Source organism: Dendrobates tinctorius, unplaced genomic scaffold (assembly GCF_039654945.1).
Source record: "Dendrobates tinctorius isolate UK_male_01 unplaced genomic scaffold, ASM3965494v1 ptg000020l, whole genome shotgun sequence".
Lineage (NCBI taxonomy): Eukaryota > Metazoa > Chordata > Amphibia > Anura > Dendrobatidae > Dendrobates > Dendrobates tinctorius.
This window is the reverse complement of record NW_027361688.1, coordinates 7,844,368-7,869,052: the sequence shown is the minus strand read 5'-3', so window position 1 is coordinate 7,869,052 and position 24,685 is coordinate 7,844,368. Positions and strand designations below refer to the sequence as shown.

General features: G+C 47.6%; 1 protein-coding gene across 3 annotated transcripts in view; it reads left to right on the top strand.

Annotated features, from left to right (window-relative positions):
• The first annotated feature begins 8,840 nt into the window (after positions 1 to 8,840).
• Positions 8,841 to 24,685, top strand: part of AGK (acylglycerol kinase) — a 42,619-nt gene continuing 26,774 nt past the window's right edge. For 2 of the 3 annotated variants that reach the window (XM_073567582.1, XM_073567580.1), the window contains exons 1-5: positions 8,841 to 8,993; positions 10,027 to 10,150; positions 10,590 to 10,629; positions 11,476 to 11,555; positions 16,403 to 16,478. In XM_073567582.1, the coding sequence (XP_073423683.1) occupies positions 10,041 to 10,150; positions 10,590 to 10,629; positions 11,476 to 11,555; positions 16,403 to 16,478 (306 nt within the window). In that variant the 5' untranslated portion in view covers positions 8,841 to 8,993; positions 10,027 to 10,040. Of the gene's footprint in view, positions 9,059 to 10,026; positions 10,151 to 10,589; positions 10,630 to 11,475; positions 11,556 to 16,402; positions 16,479 to 24,685 lie in introns of all 3 variants that reach the window. The other variant, XM_073567581.1, reaches the window with a different exon arrangement.

The window sequence follows — 24,685 nt, the reverse complement described above, 5'->3', positions numbered from 1 at the left end:
CCACATTGGATTCGTCATGGGGAAAGCCAAACTTGCTCCACAACCAGAGCACACCATACCAAGGTTAGAACTTTGTGCTGCAGTCTTAGCCGTCGAGTTAGCAGAGTTCAACGGATCCGAGATGGATATCGACCTGACACAAGCCAAGTTCTACTCAGCAAAGTAGTCCTAGGAAGCACAACATGGCTCTCAGGACCACAACCATTGTACACTGAGGAACGTTGTCCAGACACCGTTGAACTTGTGAGAGAGGACTCAGGTGCTGAAATCCACCCTCAGGTGTCTAGACTTCATACAAAGACTCCAGCTACTTCCCTAACCCAGAAAACAGGACTATTTAGTGCTCCTCCGGGAGGATTCGACACCAAGGACCTTTACAAGCGCCAATGGAGGCAGGTACAAAGTCTTGCCAATGCATTCTGGGACAAGGTGGCGCAAATGATGCTTGTCTACCCTGCAGCCACGGACAAAGTGGCAAACCACCAGACCTAATCTCTGGATGGCCAAAGGAGATGGACCTAAGACATTCTCCAGACCAGTGACTGAGCTGGTCCTATTGTTGTCTTCAGAGAATAAGAATGGTGGCATCTGTTCAATGCCAGACGGGGAGTGTTCTGTCTCCGACACGAATAATGACTCTTAACTGTTTATTTCCATTACATAAATTCAGTTATAGTGCTCAGTTTGCCATACAGTTTAATGTTTATTGTTCCCTTAGCACCATCTCGTGGCCAAAAGATATAACTGCAGTGTTATTCTGTACCTTAGTTTCATTTTCATTCTTGATTTCCCTCCAATTCCCAATGCACCCTGGGTAAGTTGCAAGGCATCATGGTCTAAGACTTCCCCCATTCTCTGTCCAGTCGGCCATTTCTGCCAAGCCTGCTTCATGTGGACATCTCCTTTCTCCACTTCCCCATGTGTCAGCAACGTCGGTACATAATCACCCTATTTCATCTAATTCTGTCCTAGATCACCCTCCTTAGTCAGCTCCTCTGGTTAGTTGTTAACACAGGTAGTCTGTATATGTATTTTTATGTATCCATACTGATTCATTGCATTGTATGTCTTATTTGTAGTTTCACCGTGCATCTATATACCATCGCGCTCAATAAAACACAGATTCAACCTACAGTCTTCTTATTGGACCCCCGGTATAGCGGTTTAGCTACCCGTATAAGCTATATGAACTCCGTGCATTTAGCTGAGGACAGAATAAGGGGATCTGCCATAAAGTATGAGGGGCACTGTGGGCGCATCGTAATGTATGGGGTTTTTTGTTGTGGGCATCATAATGTATGAGGAGCATCATAATATATGAGGGGCACTATTGGAGGATCATAATGTATGAAGGGCGCTGTAATGTATAAGGGGCAATTTGGGGGAATCAAAATGTATAAAGGGCACTATAATTTATAAGGGGCAATGTGGAAGCATAATAATGTCTGAGGGGATCTGTGGGGACATCATAATGTATGGGGGGCTCTGTGTAGACATAATGCAAGAGGGGCACTGTGGATACATCATAATTTATGTAGGGGAATCATACAGTGTGAAGGAAAGGGTATCATGGGGTGTGATACGGCATGGGGTGGCATCACACTGTAATGGGGTGTGTTAGTGGGAACACTAAATGACTCCACTAGGGGCGCTATTTCTTTGTGGGTGCGTGAACATAGGATTCCAGCTTATTTTGAAAGCGTACCTGTCTCTTCAGGTGAATAAAGTGTTCCACAATAAGAAACTCAGCGGCGAGCCATCCCACGAGAACGAGTTCACACTCTGTCTTTGAAGAAGGTAATGAGATTAGAACACCATAAATGGCCGATCGGGAAATGTTTTGTGTAAATTTATTTAAGGTTTTTTTTTGTTTTGTTTTTTACAGAAAGTAAAATTTCCCATCCAGCAATGATTTGCTGAAGTGGTAATGAATTCTAATGAATACCTTGCAGCTATTATCGCCTTGGTAATTGAGGATAATTTAACCAGACACCGAAACAAACAGAACACCACATCGTGCAATTTATTTCGCGGCCCGGCCCCGCGGCGGCAGCAGCCTGGGTCTTTATGGCATTTCTGGAAGTGAAAGAGCTTCCACTGATCGAGATTACAATTCGCCAGCACCTCTAGGTTAAGTGACTGTCACGATGGGTCATCGTAGAAACGCGCGGGCTGCCGACTTCTGCTGCCGCAAATGGCTCTTCCGTGAAAATTAACTCTGCAATATGATTTATGGTCGCCCGTAATCTGTGAGTGATAACACGGCATAGGGATCGGTGGGGCTCTGTCTATTGCACCTTCCCCTCGAAAACGGGGCTCCTAAATGCCACCAATCCAGAAATTCCTTCTGAAATATCCGAGGACTGCAGTGAATAGTTCCTGCCACCACTCCATCCTAAAGAGACACTTTAAAGTCCTGTTTTTTGACTAGTGGTGGTCCCAGAGGTCGCCCCCCACCGCCAATCCACAGGTCATCCACAACCAGCAGGAGCCGAATAATGCAGCAGGTTGCCCATGCGCCCTGAAGCTCCACTCACCTAGATGGGCTTGGCATCACCCCATAAATATGACGTACATTCATGGGGTGATGGGTGAGGTACATTTATGGGGTGATGTGTGAGGTACATTTATGGGGTGATGGGTGAGGTACATTTATGGGGTGATGGGTGAGGTACATTTATGGGGTGATGCGTGAGGTACATTTATGGGGTGATGTGTGAGGTACATTTATGGGGTGATGTGTGAGGTACATTTATGGGGTGATGTGTGAGGTACATTTATGGGGTGATGTGTGAGGTACATTTATGGGGTGATGTGTGAGGTATATTTATGAGGTGATGTGTGAGGTACATTTATGGGGTGATGTGTGAGGTACATTTATGGGGTGATGTGTGAGGTACATTTATGGGGTGATGTGTGAGGTACATTTATCGGGTGATGTGTGAGGTACATTTATGGGGTGATGTGTGAGGTATATTTATGGGGTGATGTGTGAGGTACATTTATGGGGTGAGGTACATTCATGGGGTGATGGGTGAGGTATATTTATGGGGTGATGTGTGAGGTACATTTATGGGGTGATGTGTGAGGTACATTTATCGGGTGATGTGTGAGGTATATTTATGGGGTGATGTGTGAGGTACATTTATCGGGTGATGTGTGAGGTACATTTATGGGGTGATGTGTGAGGTACATTTATGGGGTGATGTGTGAGGTATATTTATGGGGTGATGTGTGAGGTACATTTATGGTGTGATGTGTGAGGTACATTCATGGGGTGATGGGTGAGGTATATTTATGGGGTGATGTGTGAGGTACATTTATGGGGTGATGTGTGAGGTACATTTATCGGGTGATGTGTGAGGTATATTTATGGGGTGATGTGTGAGGTACATTTATCGGGTGATGTGTGAGGTACATTTATGGGGTGATGTGTGAGGTACATTTATCGGGTGATGTGTGAGGTACATTTATGGGGTGATGCGTGAGGTATATTTATGGGGTGATGGGTGAGGTACATTTATGGGGTGATGTGTGAGGTATATTTATGAGGTGATGTGTGAGGTACATTTATGGGGTGATGTGTGAGGTACATTTATGGGGTGATGTGTGAGGTACATTTATGGGGTGATGTGTGAGGTACATTTAACGGGTGATGTGTGAGGTATATTTATGGGGTGATGTGTGAGGTACATTTATCGGGTGATGTGTGAGGTATATTTATGGGGTGATGTGTGAGGTACATTTATGGTGTGATGTGTGAGGTACATTCATGGGGTGATGTGTGAGGTATATTTATGGGGTGATGTGTGAGGTACATTTATCGGGTGATGTGTGAGGTACATTTATGGGGTGATGTGTGAGGTACATTTATGGGGTGATGTGTGAGGTATATTTATGGGGTGATGTGTGAGGTACATTTATGGTGTGATGTGTGAGGTACATTCATGGGGTGATGGGTGAGGTATATTTATGGGGTGATGTGTGAGGTACATTTATGGGGTGATGTGTGAGGTACATTTATCGGGTGATGTGTGAGGTATATTTATGGGGTGATGTGTGAGGTACATTTATCGGGTGATGTGTGAGGTACATTTATGGGGTGATGTGTGAGGTACATTTATCGGGTGATGTGTGAGGTACATTTATGGGGTGATGCGTGAGGTATATTTATGGGGTGATGGGTGAGGTACATTTATGGGGTGATGCGTGAGGTATATTTATGGGGTGATGTGTGAGGTACAGTTATGGGGTGATGTGTGAGGTACATTTATGGGGTGATGTGTGAGGTACATTTATGGGGTGATGTGTGAGGTACATTTATGGGGTGATGTGTGAGGTACATTTAACGGGTGATGTGTGAGGTATATTTATGGGGTGATGTGTGAGGTATATTTATGAGGTGATGTGTGAGGTACATTTATGGGGTGATGGGTGAAGTACATTTATGGGGTGATGTGTGAGGTACATTTATGGGGTGATGTGTGAGGTACATTTATCGGGTGATGTGTGAGGTACATTTATCGGGTGATGTGTGAGGTACATTTATCGGGTGATGTGTGAGGTACATTTATCGGGTGATGTGTGAGGTATATTTATGGGGTGATGTGTGAGGTACATTCATGGGGTGATGGGTGAGGTACATTTATGGGGTGATGTGTGAGGTACATTTATGGGGTGATGTGTGAGGTACATTTATGGGGTGATGTGTGAGGTATATTTATGAGGTGATGTGTGAGGTACATTTATGGGGTGATGTGTGAGGTACATTTATCGGGTGATGTGTGAGGTATATTTATGGGGTGATGTTTGAGGTATATTTATGAGGTGATGTGTGAGGTACATTTATGGGGTGATGTGTGAGGTACATTTATGGGGTGATGTGTGAGGTACATTTATCGGGTGATGTGTGAGGTATATTTATGGGGTGATGTGTGAGGTATATTTATGAGGTGATGTGTGAGGTATATTTATGAGGTGATGCGTGAGGTACATTTATGGGGTGATGCGTGAGGTACATTTATGAGGTGATGCGTGAGGTACATTTATGGGGTGATGCGTGAGGTACATTTATGGGGTGATGCGTGAGGTACATTTATGGGGTGATGCGTGAGGTACATTTATGGGGTGATGTGTGAGGTATATTTATGGGGTGATGTGTGAGGTATATTTATGGGGTGACGCGTGAGGTACATTTATGGGGTGACGCGTGAGGTACATTTATGGGGTGATGTGTGAGGTACAGTTATGGGGTGATGTGTGAGGTACATTTATGGAGTGATGGGTGAGGTACATTTATGGGGTGATGTGTGAGGTACATTTATGGGGTGATGCGTGAGGTACATTTATGGGGTGATGCGTGAGGTACATTTATGGGGTGATGGGTGAGGTATATTCATGGGGTGATGTGTGAGGTATATTTATGGGGTGATGTGTGAGGTACATTTATGGGGTGATGCGTGAGGTATATTCATGGGGTGATGCGTGAGGTACATTTATGGAGTGATGGGTGAGGTACATTTATGGGGTGATGCGTGAGGTACATTTATGGGGTGATGCGTGAGGTACATTTATGGGGTGATGCGTGAGGTACATTTATGGGGTGATGGGTGAGGTATATTCATGGGGTGATGTGTGAGGTATATTCATGGGGTGATGTGTGAGGTACATTTATGGAGTGATGGGTGAGGTACATTTATGGGGTGATGTGTGAGGTATATTTATGGGGTGATGTGTGAGGTACATTTATGGGGTGATGGGTGAGGTATATTTATGGGGTGATGTGTGAGGTACATTTATGGGGTGATGTGTGAGGTACATTTATGGGGTGATGTGTGAGGTACATTCATGGGGTGATGTATGAGGTACAGTTATGGGGTGATGTGTGAGGTACATTTATGGGGTGATGTGTGAGGTACATTTATGGGGTGATGTGTGAGGTATATTTATGGGGTGATGTGTGAGGTACATTTATGGGGTGATGTGTGAGGTACATTTATGGGGTGATGTGTGAGGTATATTTATGGGGTGATGGGTGAGGTATATTTATGGGGTGATGTGTGAGGTACATTTATGGGGTGATGGGTGAGGTATATTTATGGGGTGATGTGTGAGGTACATTTATGGGGTGATGTGTGAGGTGCATTCATGGGGTGATGCGTGAGGTACATTTATGGGGTGATGCGTGAGGTACATTTATGGGGTGATGCGTGAGGTGCATTCATGGGGTGATGCGTGAGGTGCATTCATGGGGTGATGCGTGAGGTGCATTCATGGGGTGATGCGTGAGGTGCATTTATGGGGTGATGCGTGAGGTGCATTTATGGGGTGATGTGTGAGGTGCATTCATGGGGTGATGCGTGAGGTACATTTATGGGGTGATGTGTGAGGTACATTTATGGGGTGATGTGTGAGGTGCACTCATGGGGTGTTGCGTGAGGTACATTTATGGGGTGATGCGTGAGGTATATTTATGGGGTGATGCGTGAGGTATATTTATGGGGTGATGCGTGAGGTATATTTATGGGGTGATGTGTGAGGTACATTTATGGGGTGATGCGTGAGGTACATTTATGGGGTGATGCGTGAGGTACATTTATGGGGTGATGCGTGAGGTACATTTATGGGGTGATGTGTGAGGTGCACTCATGGGGTGTTGCGTGAGGTACATTTATGGGGTGATGGGTGAGGTACATTTATGGGGTGATGCGTGAGGTATATTTATGGGGTGATGCGTGAGGTATATTTATGGGGTGATGCGTGAGGTACATTTATGGGGTGATGCGTGAGGTACATTTATGGGGTGATGCGTGAGGTACATTTATGGGGTGATGCGTGAGGTACATTTATGGGGTGATGGGTGAGGTATATTTATGGGGTGATGCGTGAGGTACATTTATGAGGTGATGCGTGAGGTGCATTCATGGGGTGATGCGTGAGGTATATTTATGGGGTGATGCGTGAGGTATATTTATGGGGTGATGCGTGAGGTACATTTATGGGGTGATGTGTGAGGTATATTTATGGGGTGATGTGTGAGGTATATTTATGGGGTGATGCGTTAGGTGCATTCATGGGGTGATGTGTGAGGTACATTTATGGGGTGATGGGTGAGGTACATTTATGGGGTGATGTGTGAGGTATATTTATGGGGTGATGTGTGAGGTATATTTATGGGGCGATGCGTTAGGTGCATTCATGGGGTGATGTGTGAGGTACATTTATGGGGTGATGGGTGAGGTACATTTATGAGGTGATGCGTGAGGTGCATTCATGGGGTGATGCGTGAGGTATATTTATGGGGTGATGCGTGAGGTACATTTATGGGGTGATGTGTGAGGTATATTTATGGGGTGATGTGTGAGGTATATTTATGGGGTGATGCGTTAGGTGCATTCATGGGGTGATGTGTGAGGTACATTTATGGGGTGATGGGTGAGGTACATTTATGAGGTGATGCGTGAGGTGCATTCATGGGGTGATGCGTGAGGTATATTTATGGGGTGATGTGTGAGGTATATTTATGGGGTGATGCGTGAGGTATATTTATGGGGTGATGCGTGAGGTATATTTATGGGGTGATGGGTGAGGTATATTTATGGGGTGATGGGTGAGGTATATTTATGGGGTGATGCGTTAGGTGCATTTATGAGGTGATGCGTGAGGTGCATTCATGGGGTGATGCGTGAGGTACATTTATGGGGTGATGTGTGAGGTACATTTATGGGGTGATGCGTGAGGTATATTTATGGGGTGATGTGTGAGGTACATTTATGGGGTGATGCGTGAGGTACATTCATGGGGTGATGCGTGAGGTACATTTATGGGGTGATGTGTGAGGTACATTTATGGGGTGATGCGTGAGGTATATTTATGGGGTGATGTGTGAGGTATATTTATGGGGTGATGCGTGAGGTACATTCATGGGGTGATGCGTGAGGTACATTTATGGGGTGATGTGTGAGGTACATTTATGGGGTGATGCGTGAGGTATATTTATGGGGTGATGTGTGAGGTATATTTATGGGGTGATGCGTGAGGTACATTCATGGGGTGATGCGTGAGGTACATTTATGGGGTGATGCGTGAGGTACATTTATGGGGTGATGCGTGAGGTATATTTATGGGGTGATGTGTGAGGTATATTTATGGGGTGATGTGTGAGGTACATTCATGGGGTGATGTGTGAGGTACATTCATGGGGTGATGCGTGAGGTACATTCATGGGGTGATGGGTGAGGTACATTTATGGGGTGATGCGTGAGGTGCATTTATGGGGTGATGCGTGAGGTATATTTATGGGGTGATGTGTGAGGTACATTCATGGGGTGATGGGTGAGGTACATTTATGAGGTGATGCGTGAGGTATATTTATGGGGTGATGCGTGAGGTACATTTATGGGGTGATGTGTGAGGTACATTTATGGGGTGATGCGTGAGGTATATTTATGGGGTGATGCGTGAGGTATATTTATGGGGTGATGTGTGAGGTACATTCATGGGGTGATGGGTGAGGTACATTTATGGGGTGATGCGTGAGGTATATTTATGGGGTGATGCGTGAGGTACATTTATGGGGTGATGTGTGAGGTACATTTATGGGGTGATGCGTGAGGTATATTTATGGGGTGATGCGTGAGGTATATTTATGGGGTGATGTGTGAGGTACATTTATGGGGTGATGTGTGAGGTATATTTATGGGGTGATGCGTGAGGTATATTTATGGGGTGATGTGTGAGGTACATTTATGGGGTGATTTAATCCTGTGCTATCTGTTGTGACACTACAACGCCCAGCAGGTCCTGTCAGTGCAGCGCCAGTGACCACTTCCTGCAGACACATAGCGCTTCCGTCTAGCCGTTGCCTTGGTAACAGGTGAACCTTCAATTGGAGCCGGAACTAATAGTTTAGCCTTCCGTTTCCAGTGAGGAGACATACGGCGGTGCACCCATAGAGACAGCTGTGTTGGGACCACGTGACGGAGAGGACGCAGGTGAGGGTCGGCACCGGGGGGAAGCAGGAGTGTGAGCCCCGGAGTCACCTCCCGCCGTGTGACCGGTAATCACGGAGGAGAGGCGGACATGACCTGGGGAGTGACAGCAGTGGCTGCTCCTGTCACGTGGTGCTCACTCTCTGTCACTTCCCTCTGATTACTGTCAGTGAATGGAAACCAGGATATATATATATTTTTTTAATGAGTTTGTTTTTCTGTTGCCGTCTGAATAAGGAAAGGGAGGAAGGAAAGAAAGCGCAGAAGTTGTCTGTGTCCTTGAGGTGTTCCAGGGGTGGTACGATGGGAACTGGTGATTCCCCACTGATCGGTGCTGTCAGGAGACCGTCCGGCCAGCCCCGTCTATACGGTGGTCTCACAAGTGATCGTTGCGACTCTCCGCCTCCCGCCAATTATTAAGTCATTTCCCTTTAATGCTGACTACCCCTTTAAGAAGACAGCGGTCAGATTTCCCCTGATACTCCCGTCACCGTCCTCTCGCAGGGGGGATCCGCCAGCTCCTATCGTACCGATGCCGGAGCGCCCCGGTCGTGATACTGAATGTGTATCTGATCCAGGGGTTTATTTAAAAAAAAAAAAAAAAAAATTGGGATTAAAGACCTCTTAACCCTTTCATGCCATGGTCATCTGGATGCAGATCATTCTTCTGCCTCCAGCGATTGCAATGGAGGTTCTCTTGGGGGGGAAAAGGGCTCATTGAGTTATCGGACCATCCTCCTTATACAATGCCATTACGGATCAGGCTTATCGTCTCGGGATAAGCTCTTAAAGGGATCGTCCAGTACTTAATGGCCTATGCTTGGGGATCGATATCAGATTAGTGGAGCAATCCCTTCATTCGCAGGTCCATGGTGGTTGGAAGAAGCCGGAATAGCTCAGGTATCACAGCTCGCCTCCTGTAGATCTGAGGTGCCGCTACACAAGTTATACGGCTGGCGCTTCTGATGTTGTGTGCCCGTCCCCCATCGCTCTGATATCGGCGAGATCTTGACGTGTTGCCTCCTATCATTTACAGACTGACCTGCAGCCATGGCGAGAGTCGTCCGCATCTTCAAAACTCTCCGTAACCACTGGAAGAAAAGCACGGTGGGCTTCTGCCTGCTGGCGTACGGAAGCAACTGGATGTACGGCAAATACTGGTAAGGGACCAGTGAGAAGGAAACTGGGAAGATGATAGCACTTTTTTTTTTTTATCCTTAAGGGGGGGGGGGTATAAAGAAGTGATCACAAAACCACAAGACTGCTAACTGTTAGATCAACGGGGGTCGTCCGACCATAGAGGGGCAGTACAAAGGCTCCATTCATTCTCTATGGGGCTGCCTGGGATTAATGGGTATAGAGTAGATGAATGGAGCAGTGGCTGCAGCATTGAAACGGGGGTTAGAAGACCCCCATATTGGATATAGCTGGGGGGTCTCATGGACTTTTCTATTTGAGCAGTAGCACGAATGTTAATTCTTAGCACGTTATAGAGCTGCCCCTGTTGTGTATTATGCGGCCTCTATCGCGCATCGGTATAAAGCCGCTGATCGCCATCTTTCCCCATAAAGTCTCATTTTCTGCCTCTTTCTTGCACAGTGATAATTTGCTGAGGAGGGCGGCCTGCCGGGAAGCACAGGTACGTCCCGCACAGAGCTCCCCCTGCGACTTCTGCCGGTTGTCCCGCACAGAGCTCCCCCTGCGACTTCTGCCGGTTGTCCCGCACAGAGCTCCCCCTGCGACTTCTGCCGGTTGTCCCGCACAGAGCTCCCCCTGCGACTTCTGCCGCTTGTCCCGCACAGAGCTCCCCTTGCGACTTCTGCCGGTTTATGCGTGGCATTGGCTTCTTTGTAAAGGCGAAGTCACATCAGTAAATGATCTGTTCTCTACATCAAGGTTTTATTATATATGTCACTTTTAAAAAAAAAAAAAAAAAAAAAAAAAAAAAAAAGAAGAATATTTCTGGTAATTTGTTTGAATTTTTTTAACAATATTTTAAAGAAGCCTAAAATCTTGCCCTTTTGTTTTTTGTCCACTTAACCTCACAGTAGGCTTCTACTTATGTGCAGATCACTTCTCAGCAGTCTCATTATCCTCACAGACAGGATTACAATGACTGAAAATGCCTCTATATACCATAGATAACACCGCATCCACTATTCACAGTAGATGATGTCACAGCTCACCTACTCCTGTACATTGAGTGATCACACCTCTATATACAGTAGATAACACAGGATCCACCATTCACAATAGGTGATATCACAGCTCTCCTCCTCTACAATGACTGATAACACCTCTATCTACAGTAGATATCACAGGATTCACCATTCACAACTCACCTCCTCCTCCTGTACGCTGACTGATAACACCTCTATATACAGTAGATAACACAGGATCCACCATTCACAATAGATGACGTCACAGCTCACCTCCTCCTCCTCCTGTACAATGACTGATAACTTTCCTGTGCTTTCCTATTTAGGTATTTGGTCACCAGCTCATTTACCCCAATACAGCAGTGAAGAAGGCGACGGTTTTCCTAAATCCAGCCGCTTGTAACGGGTGAGGACGGGCGAGATTGGGAGAACGTGGGTATAACCTATTAAAGGGGCGCTAATCCTGTTTACTGCACAGTGGATCATATACAGTGGCCCATACATATTGCATTAACCCCTCCACTTCCATGTCAGTAGGACAAGTTCGTCATCTCGTGTATGAGAGGTAACCTTGAATGTCCGCCCTGTTAGCTGGAAGCAAAGGATCGGGCTGATTGATTTCTGTATGTGTGTATCACCAACCAATCACGAAGCATCTTTCATTTCACCAGAGCTATTCAAAAGAAGCTGAGCTGTGATTGGTTGCTATGAGCAAGTTTTCCCACTTGACAACACCTCAGCAGACACTGACATGGTAGGAGAAATCTAGCCTCCCCGGGAACATAAACTCCCAGCCATTGTCCGCCCCCCAGAAAGGAGCAGAGTGCACATGACAGAAATGAATCCCCCCTCCCGTTCCCATATCGCCATCACACATCCTCTATCCCATAGGCACATCTTCCCTCTTAAAGGGATCATTAGTATGGAAGTCAGGGCAAATCCATCCAGCGCTTTGGTTTTGACCCCAGGCCTCTCTTAAAGGCATCCCCTGTATGGAAGTTAGGACCGTTCCACTCAGCTCTGTGGTTCTGACCCCAGGGTCTCTTAAAGGGATCATTGGTATGGAAGTTAGGGTAAATCCACACTGCGCTTTGGTACTGACCCCGGGCTTCTCTTAAGGATCTCCAGTATGGAAGTTAGGACCGTTCCACTCGGCGCTCTGGTTCTGACCCCAGGCTGACAGGATGATGTGGGATATTAGGGATAGTAGTATATCTGTATCTGAAGAGCCCGGTGCTAACTATGGTTAGTTCTAACAAATTATAATGATTATATCTATATTTATAAAGCTGAGTGTACAGCCCCGCCCACTACGCATAGCCACATTCACTATAATATCCCACATCATCCCGTCAGCCAGAGCTACCGGACTACTACCCCTAATATCCTACATCATCCCGTCAGCCAGAGCCACCGGACTACTACCCCTAATATCCCACATCATCCCGTCAGCCAGAGCCACCGGACTACTACCCCTAATATCCCACGTCAGCCAGAGCTACCGGACTACTCCCCCTAATATCCCACATCATCCCGTCAGCCAGAGCTACCGGACTACTCCCCCTAATATCCCACATCATCCCATCAGCCAGAGCCACCGGACTACTCCCCCTAATATCCCACATCATCCCGTCAGCCAGAGCTACCGGACTACTCCCCCTAATATCCCACATCATCCCATCAGCCAGAGCCACCGGACTACTCCCCCTAATATCCCACATCATCCCGTCAGCCAGAGCTACCGGACTACTCCCCCTAATATCCCACATCATCCCGTCAGCCAGAGCCACCGGACTACTACCACTAATATCCCACATCATCCCCTCAGCCAGAGCCACCGGACTACTACGCCTAATATCCCACATCATCCCCTCAGCCAGAGCCACCGGACTACTACCCCTAATATCCCACATCATCCTGTCAAAGCCACCGGACTACCACCCCTAATATCCCACATCATCCCGTCAGCCAGAGCCACCGGACTACTACCCCTAATATCCCACATCATCCCGTCAGCCAGAGCCACTGGACTACTATCCCTAATATCCCACATCATCCTGTCAAAGCCACCGGACTACCACCCCTAATATCCCACATCATTCCGTCAGCTAGAGCTACCGGACTACTACCCTTAATATCCCGCATCGTCCCGTCAACCAGAGCCACCGGACTACTACCCCTAATATCCCACATCATCCCATCAGCCAGAGCCACCGGACTACTCCCCCTAATATCCCACATCATCCCATCAGCCAGAGCCACCGGACTACTCCCCCTAATATCCCACATCATCCCGTCAGCCAGGGCCACCGAACTACTACCCCTAATATCCCACATCATCCCGTCAGCAAGAGCCACCGGACTACTCACCCTAATATCCCACATCATCCCGTCAGCCAGAGCTACCGGACTACTACCCCTAATATCCCACATCATCCCGTCAGCCAGGGCCACCTGACTACTCCCCCTAATATCCCACATCATCCCGTCAGCCAGGGCCGCCTGACTACTCCCCCTAATATCCCACATCATCCCGTCAGCCAGGGCCGCCGGACTACTCCCCCTAATATCCCACATCATCCTGTCAAAGCCACCGGACTACTCCCCCTAATATCCCACATCATCCTGTCAAAGCCACCGGACAACTCCCCCTAATATCCCACATCATCCCGTCAACCAGAGCCACCAGACTACTCCCCCCTAATATCCCATCCCGTCAGCCAGAGCCACCGGACTACTCCCCCTAATATCCCACATCATCCCCTCAGCCAGAGCCACCGGACTACTACCCCTAATATCCCACATCATCCCGTCAGCCAGATACACCGGACTACTACCCCTAATATCCCACATCATCCCGTCAGCCAGATACACCGGACTACTACCCCTAATATCCCACATCATCCCCTCAGCCAGAGCCACCGGACTACTACCCCTAATATCCCACATCATCCCCTCAGCCAGAGCCACCGGACTACTCCCCCTAATATCCCACATCATCCCCTCAGCCAGAGCCACCGGACTACTACCCCTAATATCCCACATCATCCCGTCAGCCAGATACACCGGACTACTCCCCCTAATATCCCACATCATCCCGTCAGCCAGATACACCGGACTACTACCCCTAATATCCCACATCATCCCCTCAGCCAGAGCCACCGGACTACTACCCCTAATATCCCACATCATCCCCTCAGCCAGAGCCACCGGACTACTACCCCTAATATCCCACATCATCCCCTCAGCCAGATACACCGGACTACTACCCCTAATATCCCACATCATCCCGTCAGCCAGATACACCGGACTACTACCCCTAATATCCCACATCATCCCGTCAGCCAGAGCCACCGGACTACTACCCCTAATATCCCACATCATCCCCTCAGCCAGAGCCACCGGACTACTACCCCTAATATCCCACATCATCCCCTCAGCCAGAGCCACCGGACTACTACCCCTAATATCCCACATCATCCCCTCAGCCTGGGGTCAGAACCAGAACGCTGAGTGGAACGGTCCTAACTTCCATACCGGAGATCCCTTTAAGAGATACATACATACATACATACATACATACATACATACATACATTCAGTTTTATATATATATAGGTATAAAAAAAGTAATCTTGTGTCTTCGAAGAAGGGGAGGCTAAAACGAAGCCGCCCTATGGGTCATCTAACCTTTTTCCTGTTGCTTTACATGACATGGGAGAAGCGATCAGACCACGGCACAATGAGACCTCACAGCTTTTTGAAAGGGCAGCACCGGGTCAGACATTGCTCCACATGCTTCCATTGATCTGTTTAATTAAAAGGCAACATCACCTTTTACATTAATAGTTCACTTCTGTCTTGTAAGTAATGAGCCCTGGGCCGGCCGGCTAGCGGTGTTCTGGATTGGACTATGGCACATTGATTATTGATTGCTCCGTAATCACAGCCAGAAAGGTCGGCGCTGGTTTCCTGACCTTCAGCTTTCAGTCTGGGGTATGAAGATGTCCTATCTGAGAGAGAAAAACCTGAAAAAGACGTCCACGATAAAAGGGCATCTGCAATTCCTGCTCAGCTATAAATATAGAACAGATAAGAAAGATTGAGTCTAAGCTAATATACAAAAATACCAAATTTTATTTAATCATAAAAAGGCTGACATGTACAAACATTAGTACAAGCAACATTAAATATCAGACATGAGCAGAACAAATAAAAGAGGGTTGAAAATCAATCCTCAATGTAGTGACCTATAAACCATAGATCGTAACAAATACCCTACCCATGGTAGAAGTACATATAGGACGGAAAATGTGCCAATAAATTATATCAGCTGTCTGTATGCAGAAAGAGTATAATACAAAGAGTATAAACCACCCAGATAGTTGGCCGCATACTCAAAACAAGCCTGATGATAAAAATGAATAACTATATGCAAAAGTAAAAATCATTACCCGTCATAATGTAGTTCCCAGGGGCAGGGAAGAAGTTCCCCTCTTTGCTCCAGCCCCCTATGGAGACTAAAAATAAAGTAAAAAAAAAAACTCAATCGCTCCCCCCCCCCCCCCACCCCATCAAAAATCAACTACTATACACATTTCTCATCACCACATCAATAAAGTCGGATCTATCAAAATATCAAATGAATCCAAATGATAAACGCCTTAATGAGGGCAAAAAAAAAAATTAACGCTTAAAACAATTAAAAAAAACTGTGCAAGATTGGGATCACAGACTGACCTGTGGGATTATAATTCACTGTCGTTTTTTACCACTGGACGAACAATGTAAAAACAAAACCCTCAAAAATGGCAAAAAAAATTTTTTTTTCGCCCCCGCAGTTTTACTGCACTTGTATTTTTTCCCCCAGTACATTGGTAAAGTGAATGGTCTCAAAAAGAGAGAATACAAAAGCCGTTATTATACACAGGTTTAGTTCTGACTGTGCATGTATTCACTTCCTGCCGTGTGCACAGTACTACCTGTGCCACCATTAGAAACAAGGAGGCAGTACTACCTGTGCCAACATTAGAAACAAGGAGGCAGTACTACCTGTGCCAACATTAGAAACAAGGAGGCAGTACTATCTGAATCAGGAAGGCTGCACTGCTCTCCTCAGCTTTTGCAGTTGCTTCTTATGCAAAAACATCTTTCTATATGGAGAAAATAGAATACCTGTATTTAGGAGGAGCTGTATGTGATGAATTTTGGGTTTTACTCCAAACAACAATTGTCATGTATTTCATTCTTTTAGAAAAGCCAGGACCCTCTTTGAGAAGAACGCTGCCCCTATACTTCACCTTTCCGGCATCGATGTCCATGTGGTGAAGGTAGGTTCCGTTGATTTCAGTAGGGAAAAATCTAAGAAAACCCGTGATATATGTTCTATGTCCCCACCAGGTTTGAACAAATGTTGCGTTCGTTTTTCACGCAGCGCCTCTGCAGGAATAGCGAGGCATTGCAACTACTAAAATCAAGGGAACTTTCTGTATTTTGGTTCATGGCTGGAATATAATGACTCGTGGGACTCGCAGACGTCAGATTAGTCTCCACTACATCTGTGCACGGTCTGTACAAATGTTGGTCGTAGAGCCACCATGCTTACCTGGTCTGTTCTGCTTCCTCAGTGTGGATTATACAGGTAGCATATGAAGTTTATACAGTATGCTAGTACAACATTGGGATGTTGTCGGCAGAATGTTGGGATGTCGGCGGAATGTCTACGGAATGTTGGGATCTCATGGGAGAATTTGCAATGTTTACAATGCTAACTCCCTAATGTATGACGGATATATCAGCCAGTATATGGGGCAGGATCTGAACCCGCTCCACACAGGGCAGTGGTGGGCTATTTTGTAGAGTTAGCACCTGCCTCTAACAGCTTCTCCGATCGCTGCTGTCAAACCACCAAAATCTTGCTGTTGGTCTCATACAGCAGCATTGAGGTAGCCAGACCTTGGTGGAATGTCTGTCTGGGCACCCAGTAGGCCGACCACGACGCAATAAGTTGGCATGGCAGCAGGCAGCCCACTAAAGTCCCTCGCCACTGCATTCATGTGAAGCCTATCTGTCGGCTGTTCTTCATAAGAGACCTTCGTTTTCTCACTGCAATACTGAAGCACTGCTTATGTAGAATAAGCGATCACTGGTTTAAAGGTACTGTCACACTTAGCGATGTACCAGCGATCCCGACCAGTGATATGATGCGGTCAGGATCGCTGGTACATCGCTAAGTGGTCGCTAGTGAGCTGCCACACAGGCAGATCTCAGCAGCGACATCGCTGGGGACGTGGGTCGCTACTTACCTGTCACACTAGGCGATCCTGCGTCCTCCCGCCCGGCTCCACGCTCGTCTCTCCACAGGAAGCTGACGAGTAGAAGCGGTCCTGAACGTTCTCGCACGATCAGCGATAACCAGCGGGGGAACGGGTCGTTGGTAAGTATCAGACACAGCGATGTCGCTAGCAATATCGCTATAACGCCACAAGTTATAGCGATATTGCTAGCGATATCGCTTGGTGTGACAGTACCTTAAATGAGCTGTCTGTCCTTGGTGCTCCAGTGTGAATCCTCGCACCGTGCATAGTGCGCACTGTCAGGACTCGCCAGCGCTGGGGACTCACGTTCATGTGAAGGCAAATATGTGATATGCTTAGTCCAGACCACATTCCGACTAGAAGAATTCGGCCTCGTGCACGTCTAGTTAGAATGTGACCACATGTATGCAAATTGGATACTTGCAATCACGAGCCCGGCACTAGAGAATCCTGACCGCGCGCGCTATGCATGCTGCAAGGATTCACAAGTCTGTAGTCACGCAGAGTGACTGCAGACTTCCACCCCAAGGCCAGATAAATACCATAATGATAAAGAAAAAAAATCGAAAGCCACGATTCTTTTTCTTCTTGCCGCACCTTCTCCATAAAAATGCAATAAAAATGTTGATTTAAAAAAAAGAGTGTTCAGCCAGAGGGAGTCCTGTGTTGAGGTCAGATCTTCATCTTTTAGCCCCAGTAGAGCACAGTCACAATGAGAATCTTCCTCTCTGGAGGACCCATCCTGTCCTACATTACACAGACACCCCGTGGCTATGATTGGGCGTAATGCCTCATTTCACTAAGTTTTCCTTCACCCGTTTGGATTGATTGTTACACCACGTAGAAACACTTGTGGTTGTAATCAAGGACTCTCTTCCTCGGGACAAAACACTCATTACAAAAAGGAAAATGCGCCTTTAGCAGTTTGTCAATGTAATCGTCCCCTCATGATGTGGGATGGACGCCACATACTAATGTATGTCCCCCTGAGGCCGCAGAACTTAGCGAAAAAAATACACCTTGCTAATTTACTAAAGTACAGTAGGTCCCTTGGTAAACGGTTACCCTCCTTACCAACTCATCCGCCATATAGCTAATCCTTCCAATGTTATACATGTCACCACAGGGGGTGTTTATACCAGATATTCACTAACCGCAGTAATGAAGGCAAATGTTGTATTCTTGTATATAAGGGGCAGTATTAGGCTTTGTGTGCACATTGAGTATTTGCTTGCAGAAATTTTTTGCAAGGTTTCTGCATCTCTTGGCGGGAAAAACTGCATGTTTTTGGTGCATTTTTTGCATTCGTTTTTGTACAGCAATGAAGACTTTTTCTTTTTTTTTAGCTAAATAAAGATATTTAAAAAAAAATTGTGTGATGTAATTTGTTGGTTCAACACCACCTTTTTCATGCTGATGCACTAGCATCAGGGTATTGGGATTAGGGCTTGGTGTCATCAGTTGTCATTGACACCTAGCTCTAGGCTTAGTAATGAAAAGTAATGAATGACACCCTCATTACTAAGCCGATAAGTAAGCACACACAAACGTCAACAGCCTATGTACGAGCATTAACAGAACAAACATACATAGGCTATAACCAGACAGCAACTGTTAATTTTAAAGATAAAATGGAAAAAAATAAATTGCATGGGCTCCCGTGTAATTTTAATAACCAGCAGAGGGAAAGCTGAGGGCCGTTGTTAATATTCTGGGAAGAATGGGCTGAAAATGGGCTGAAAATCTCTGCTTACACACACGAGTATATACGGTAGTTATATTCTTGTGCATAGGAGCAGTATTATAGTAGTTATATTCTTGTACATAGGGGGCAGTATTATAGTAGTTATATTCTTGTACATAGGGAACAGTATTATTGTAGTTATATTCTTGTACATAGGGACAGTATTATTGTAGTTATATTCTTGTACATAGGGGGCAGTATTATAGTAGTTATATTCTTGTACATAGGGAACAGTATTATAGTAGTTATATTCTTGTACATAGGGGCAGTATTATAGTAGTTATATTCTTGTACATAGGAGCAGTATTATAGTAGTTATATTCTTGTACATAGGGAACAGTATTATAGTAGTTATATTCTTGTACATAGGGAACAGTATTATAGTAGTTATATTCTTGTACATAGGGAACAGTATTATAGTAGTTATATTCTTGTACATAGGGAACAGTATTATAGTAGTTATATTCTTGTACATAGGGAACAGTATTATAGTAGTTATATTCTTGTACATAGGGAACAGTATTATAGTAGTTATATTCTTGTACATAGGGAACAGTATTATAGTAGTTATATTCTTGTACATAGGGAACAGTATTATAGTAGTTATATTCTTGTACATAGGGAACAGTATTATAGTAGTTATTTTCTTGTACATAGGGAACAGTATTATAGTAGTTATATTCTTGTACATAGGGAACAGTATTATAGTAGTTATATTCTTGTACATAGGGAACAGTATTATAGTAGTTATTTCTCGTTCGCCTTATTGGGGGACACAGAGACCATGGGTGTATGCTGCTGCCACTAGGAGGCTGACACTATGCACAAAAAAAGGTTAGCTCCTCCTCCACAGTATACACCCCACCAACCGGCAGGAATTTCCTCAGTTTAGCTTAGTGTCAGTAGGAGGTGGACACAGGTCTTTTATTAGACCCATATCTACCTCGGTATGCGTCGTTCCCTTTCAGGTTCCGGAGGGATACAGTGTGATCAGTCACAACTGTACTCCCACACAGAGACTATGAGTACGGCGTGTACTGCCACCCCGTATCCTCATAGCTCTCCGCAGCAGGACCAGGAGCTTTGCACAGGTGCGTGCCAGCTATACGGATGGTCCTTGCCCCCCGCCTCCCACCCACTCGCCTACCAGAGCCTGTCGGTCAGACGAGGTGCGGACACGGGGGAAAATAGACTCAGACAGCGTTGGATTTATAAGCTACCTTTATTGAAGACACCACTGGAGGATTCTTCGGAGCGGCACAGGGCAGTGCCGCAGGGTCCTCAGCTGCCTGCGTCTCCCGGCAGCTGCCGCACTTTCTGTTGCGCCACATGCCAGGCCCCGGCTGCGGTGCCGGCCTTGTTCCCCCCCCCCCATTCTTATGCGGGCATATCCTGAGGGTTTTTTTCCGGGCGGCGGTTTCTTCTTGGGTGGCCGTAGCAGCGCTGCAGGACTTCCGCGCCGCCCCGCGCTGACAGGCGGCTGCCGATACTAATTTAGTCCCCGGCTTCATTTCGGGCCTACTCGGCCGTCGCGGCCACGCCCCCCGCCCTCTGTTATAGGCGGGCTGCTCTCCCGCCCGTTCTAGGACCACCCACCCTCCTAGTCTAGCTGGGCAGCGGGCGGTCTTCTCTTTGGGTCAGGCGGCTAGCTCCGCCCTTCTTCTTCTCTCCTGAACCGCGTGCTCCTTTTACCTCAGGCTGCCGCCATCTTTGCAGCCTGTCAGCCGGACGCCTTTGAAGACACCGGGCAGCGGAGAGGGGTTCCTCGTTATGCTTTACTGCGGCCCTGCATCTCAGACGAGCTGGGCATATCGCCTTTCGGGCCACCGGACTGTGAGTAGCTCTGCAACTGCAGATTGACACCCTCCTCTGCCTTCTTTCCCTCAACCTTCCGGCATCTCCTCGGGGTTCTTCTTTTCTTTCATTATGTCTAACCCCAAACCGGAACGTGCCCGTCCACCAGCACAGAGAACTTTCCCACTCCCCTCAGCTTAGACTGCAGTAATCCCATTCAGCCCGATGCCGTCCAGGAACCATCTATTGCGCCACGTGAGTGTGAAACCCCCCATTCCTGGCTAGGCCTCTTCTCTATCACAATCAGTGGCGGACCTCACCAGGATGTCTCAGTCCCTAGTGGCCGTTCTTGATAAGTTGCCCCTGGACACTTCTGCAGGGTCCAGCAGGTCGCAAGGGGTTCCATCTGAGCCAGCCAGCAGAAGCCGCAAAAGATCCAGGCAGGATCTCCGGCCGGAATCCTCTCCTGACCTGGTCTCTCCACATAGTCCTTACCGTGCCTCCTCACCCGAGTCAGGTGAAGCGTTCTCGGACGCGTCATCCGAAGAGATTTTAGAGCTGGATTTGGACCAAGACGCGGACATGAAGGTTACGGTACAGAACCTCATTGCTGTGATTAACCACACCTTCGAAATACAGACTCCCCTGCGAAACTCTCAGATCAGGAGGTTTCGTTCAGACGGGCCGAAACACCTTCCAGAGTCTTTGCCTCCCACTCTGAGTTTGGCAAGATCCTTACCAGGGAGAGAGAAAATCCGACCAGACGCTTTCAAAGAGGGAAGCGCCTCGGCGTGCTCTATCCATTTTCAATAGAGCTCACCGACAACTGGTCGGCTCCCCCCTCTGTAGACGCTCCCGTGTCCAGACTATCTTAACAACACGGTCCTCCCGATTTTCAGGTGTGGCGTCGCTAAAGGATTCTAATGACAGAATTATATAATCCCTAGCAAAGTCAGTATTCGAAGCGGCTGCGGTGGCTCTAAGCCCAGCCTTCGCTTCATCTTGGGTAGCAAAGACCATAGCTACTTGGGCGGAGGATCTCCGCAAGGGCTTCCTAGATAAAGCCCAACCGGAGCAATTGGATGAACTGGCTAACCAGATCTCCCATGCAGGGGATTATCTGCTCTCTGCCTCCTTGGATGCCGCGTCTTGCGCGGCTCAGGCGTCCAGCAACGTGATGACAATCCGGCGTACAATTTGGCTCAAGGCTTGGCAGGCGGATTTGTCTTCAAAAAGTCCCTTACCAATCTGCCTTTTCAGGGAGCGCGTCTCTTTGGATCCCAGCTGGACCAGATTATTAGGGACACCACTGGAGGCACAAGTTCCCTCCTCCCTCAGTCCAAGCCTCGTAGGCCTCCGCTAAGGCGTCAGTTTCGGCCCTTTCGGTCTACCAACAGAGGCCGCAGGCACGCCAGGATAGAAAGAAGGTCTCCTTCAGACCCACTCCCTCCTGGCGATCTCACTCATCCCAGGGCAGATCCTCCAGGTCCAGATCTGGTCGGTCCACATCAGCATGACTATCAAGGAAGTCCCAAGGGTCCTTCCCAACTGGGCGGTCAACTCCTTTTCTACAGAGACGTCTGGCTTGCCTCAGTAGATGACGCTTGGGTCAGGGAAGTTGTATCCCCAGGATACAAGATAGTTTGTTTCTCGTCCCCGGGATCGTTTCTTCAAGTACCTCCAAAAGACCCTGCCTTAGTCCGGGTTTCTTTGCATCCATCACCTCTCTCCTCAGTTCCGGGGTGATTTTGCCCACTCCCGAATCAGAACGTTTCACAGGGTTTTATTCAAACCTGTTTGTAGTGCCGAAAAAAGATGGTGCAGTTCGTCCCATCCTGGATCTCAAGTTACTGAACAAGAGGGTCCGATTGCGTCATTTCAGGATAGAGTCTCTTCGGTCGGTAATCGCTTCCATGGAGGCGCAGGAGTTCATGTGTTCAATAGACATTCAAGATGCCTATCTACATGTTCCCATCTTTCCCGGGCATCAGAGATTCCTGCGTTTTGCGATTCACCAGGACCACTACAGGCTCGTTCCACTGCCGTTCGGTCTCGCCACCGCACCCAGAGTTTTTACAAAGATCATGGCGGCGTTGATGGCCTTGTTGAGGATCAGAGGTCTCGTTCTTTTTCCGTACCTCTACGACATTCTGATCAAAGCTCCGTCTTTTCACCAGGCTCGCCAAAATCTTACCATTGTCCTCGACACCCTGTCCAATTTTGGGTGGCTTGTCAACAAAAAGAAGTCCTGCCTTGGTCCGACACAACGTCTGGTGTTTCTGGGCCTATTGTTCGACACTCGTCGATCGAGGGGTTTTCTCCCAGTGGAGAAGATCGTACATCTCGCTGCAGAGAAACTATCACTGCAGACCGGACAACCATGAAAGTTCTAGGAAGGATGGTGGCGTCGACAGAAGCGATTCCCTTTGCTCAATTTCACTCCAGACCCCTCCAACAGGCCATCCTGTCTCGGTGGAACAGGTCTGTTCCTTCCCTGGATTGTCCAATTCGCCTTTCATACCAGGTCAGGCAGTCCCTCATTTGGTGGCGGACGTCACCTCTCATTGCCCTAGGACGGTCATTCCTTCTCATTCTCTGGCAGATTGTGACAACGGATGCCAGCCTCCTCGGCTGGGGGGGCAGTATTTCGCAATCACACTGTTCAGGGTCGGTGGTCGACTAGAGACAGCTCTGCCGATCAACGTCGTCTAGATACGGGCGATCTATCTGTCTCTCGTTCACTGGGAGAGACTTCTCAGGGGCCTGCCAATCCGTATTCAGACAGACTGCCACAGCGGTGGCAGATATCAACCACCAGGGGGGAACACGGAGTGCCTCAGCCCTAGCGGAAGTGTCCAAAATTCTTCACGCGGCAGAGGTTTCAGTTCCAACAATATCCGCGGTGCACATTCCCGGCATGGACAACTGGGCCGCCGATTTTCTCAGCCGTGGGGGTCCCGCGGCGGGAGAGTGGTCCTTACATCCGGATGTATTTCATCAGCTTTGCCGTCGTTGGGGAACTCCGGACGTTGACCTGCTGGCGTCTCGCCTTTACAGGAAAGTCCCACAGTTTGTATCCAGGGCTCGAGATCCTCTCGTCATGGGCGCCGACGCTCTGACCATTCCTTGGTCTTAGTTCGAGCTCCCCTTTCTGTTCCCTCCCCTTCCCCTTCTTCCCAAGCTGTTGAAGAAAATCAAAGCAGAAGGAAGTCCAGTCATCCTCATCGCTCCGAATTGGCCCAGAAGGTCTTGGTTCGCGGACATCGTCAACCTTCTCGCGGACGCCTCCTGGAAGCTTCCAGACAGGGCAGAGCTGCTGTCTCAGGGCCCGATTTGCCGCCTCAATTCTCGGCCGCTCAATTTGACGGCGTGACTATTGAGACCAAGTTTTTGAAACGATCAGGTTTTTCTGATCGGGTTATTCATACCATGATCCGGGCCAGAAAGCCTATTTCACTTGGTGTGAGGCCAATAACATTCCGCCCATGTCATTTTCTCCCCCTTCTGTCCTGGCGTTTCTTCAGGCAGGCCTTGATGTGGGCCTTGCCCTCAGCTCTTTAAAAGGTCAAGTCTCGGCGCTATCCATTTTGTTCCAGAAGACATTGGCCTCCCGTCAGGTCAAGACCTTCTTTCAGGGAGTGGCTCATGCGGCTCCTCCTACCGTGCGCCCGTACATCCATTG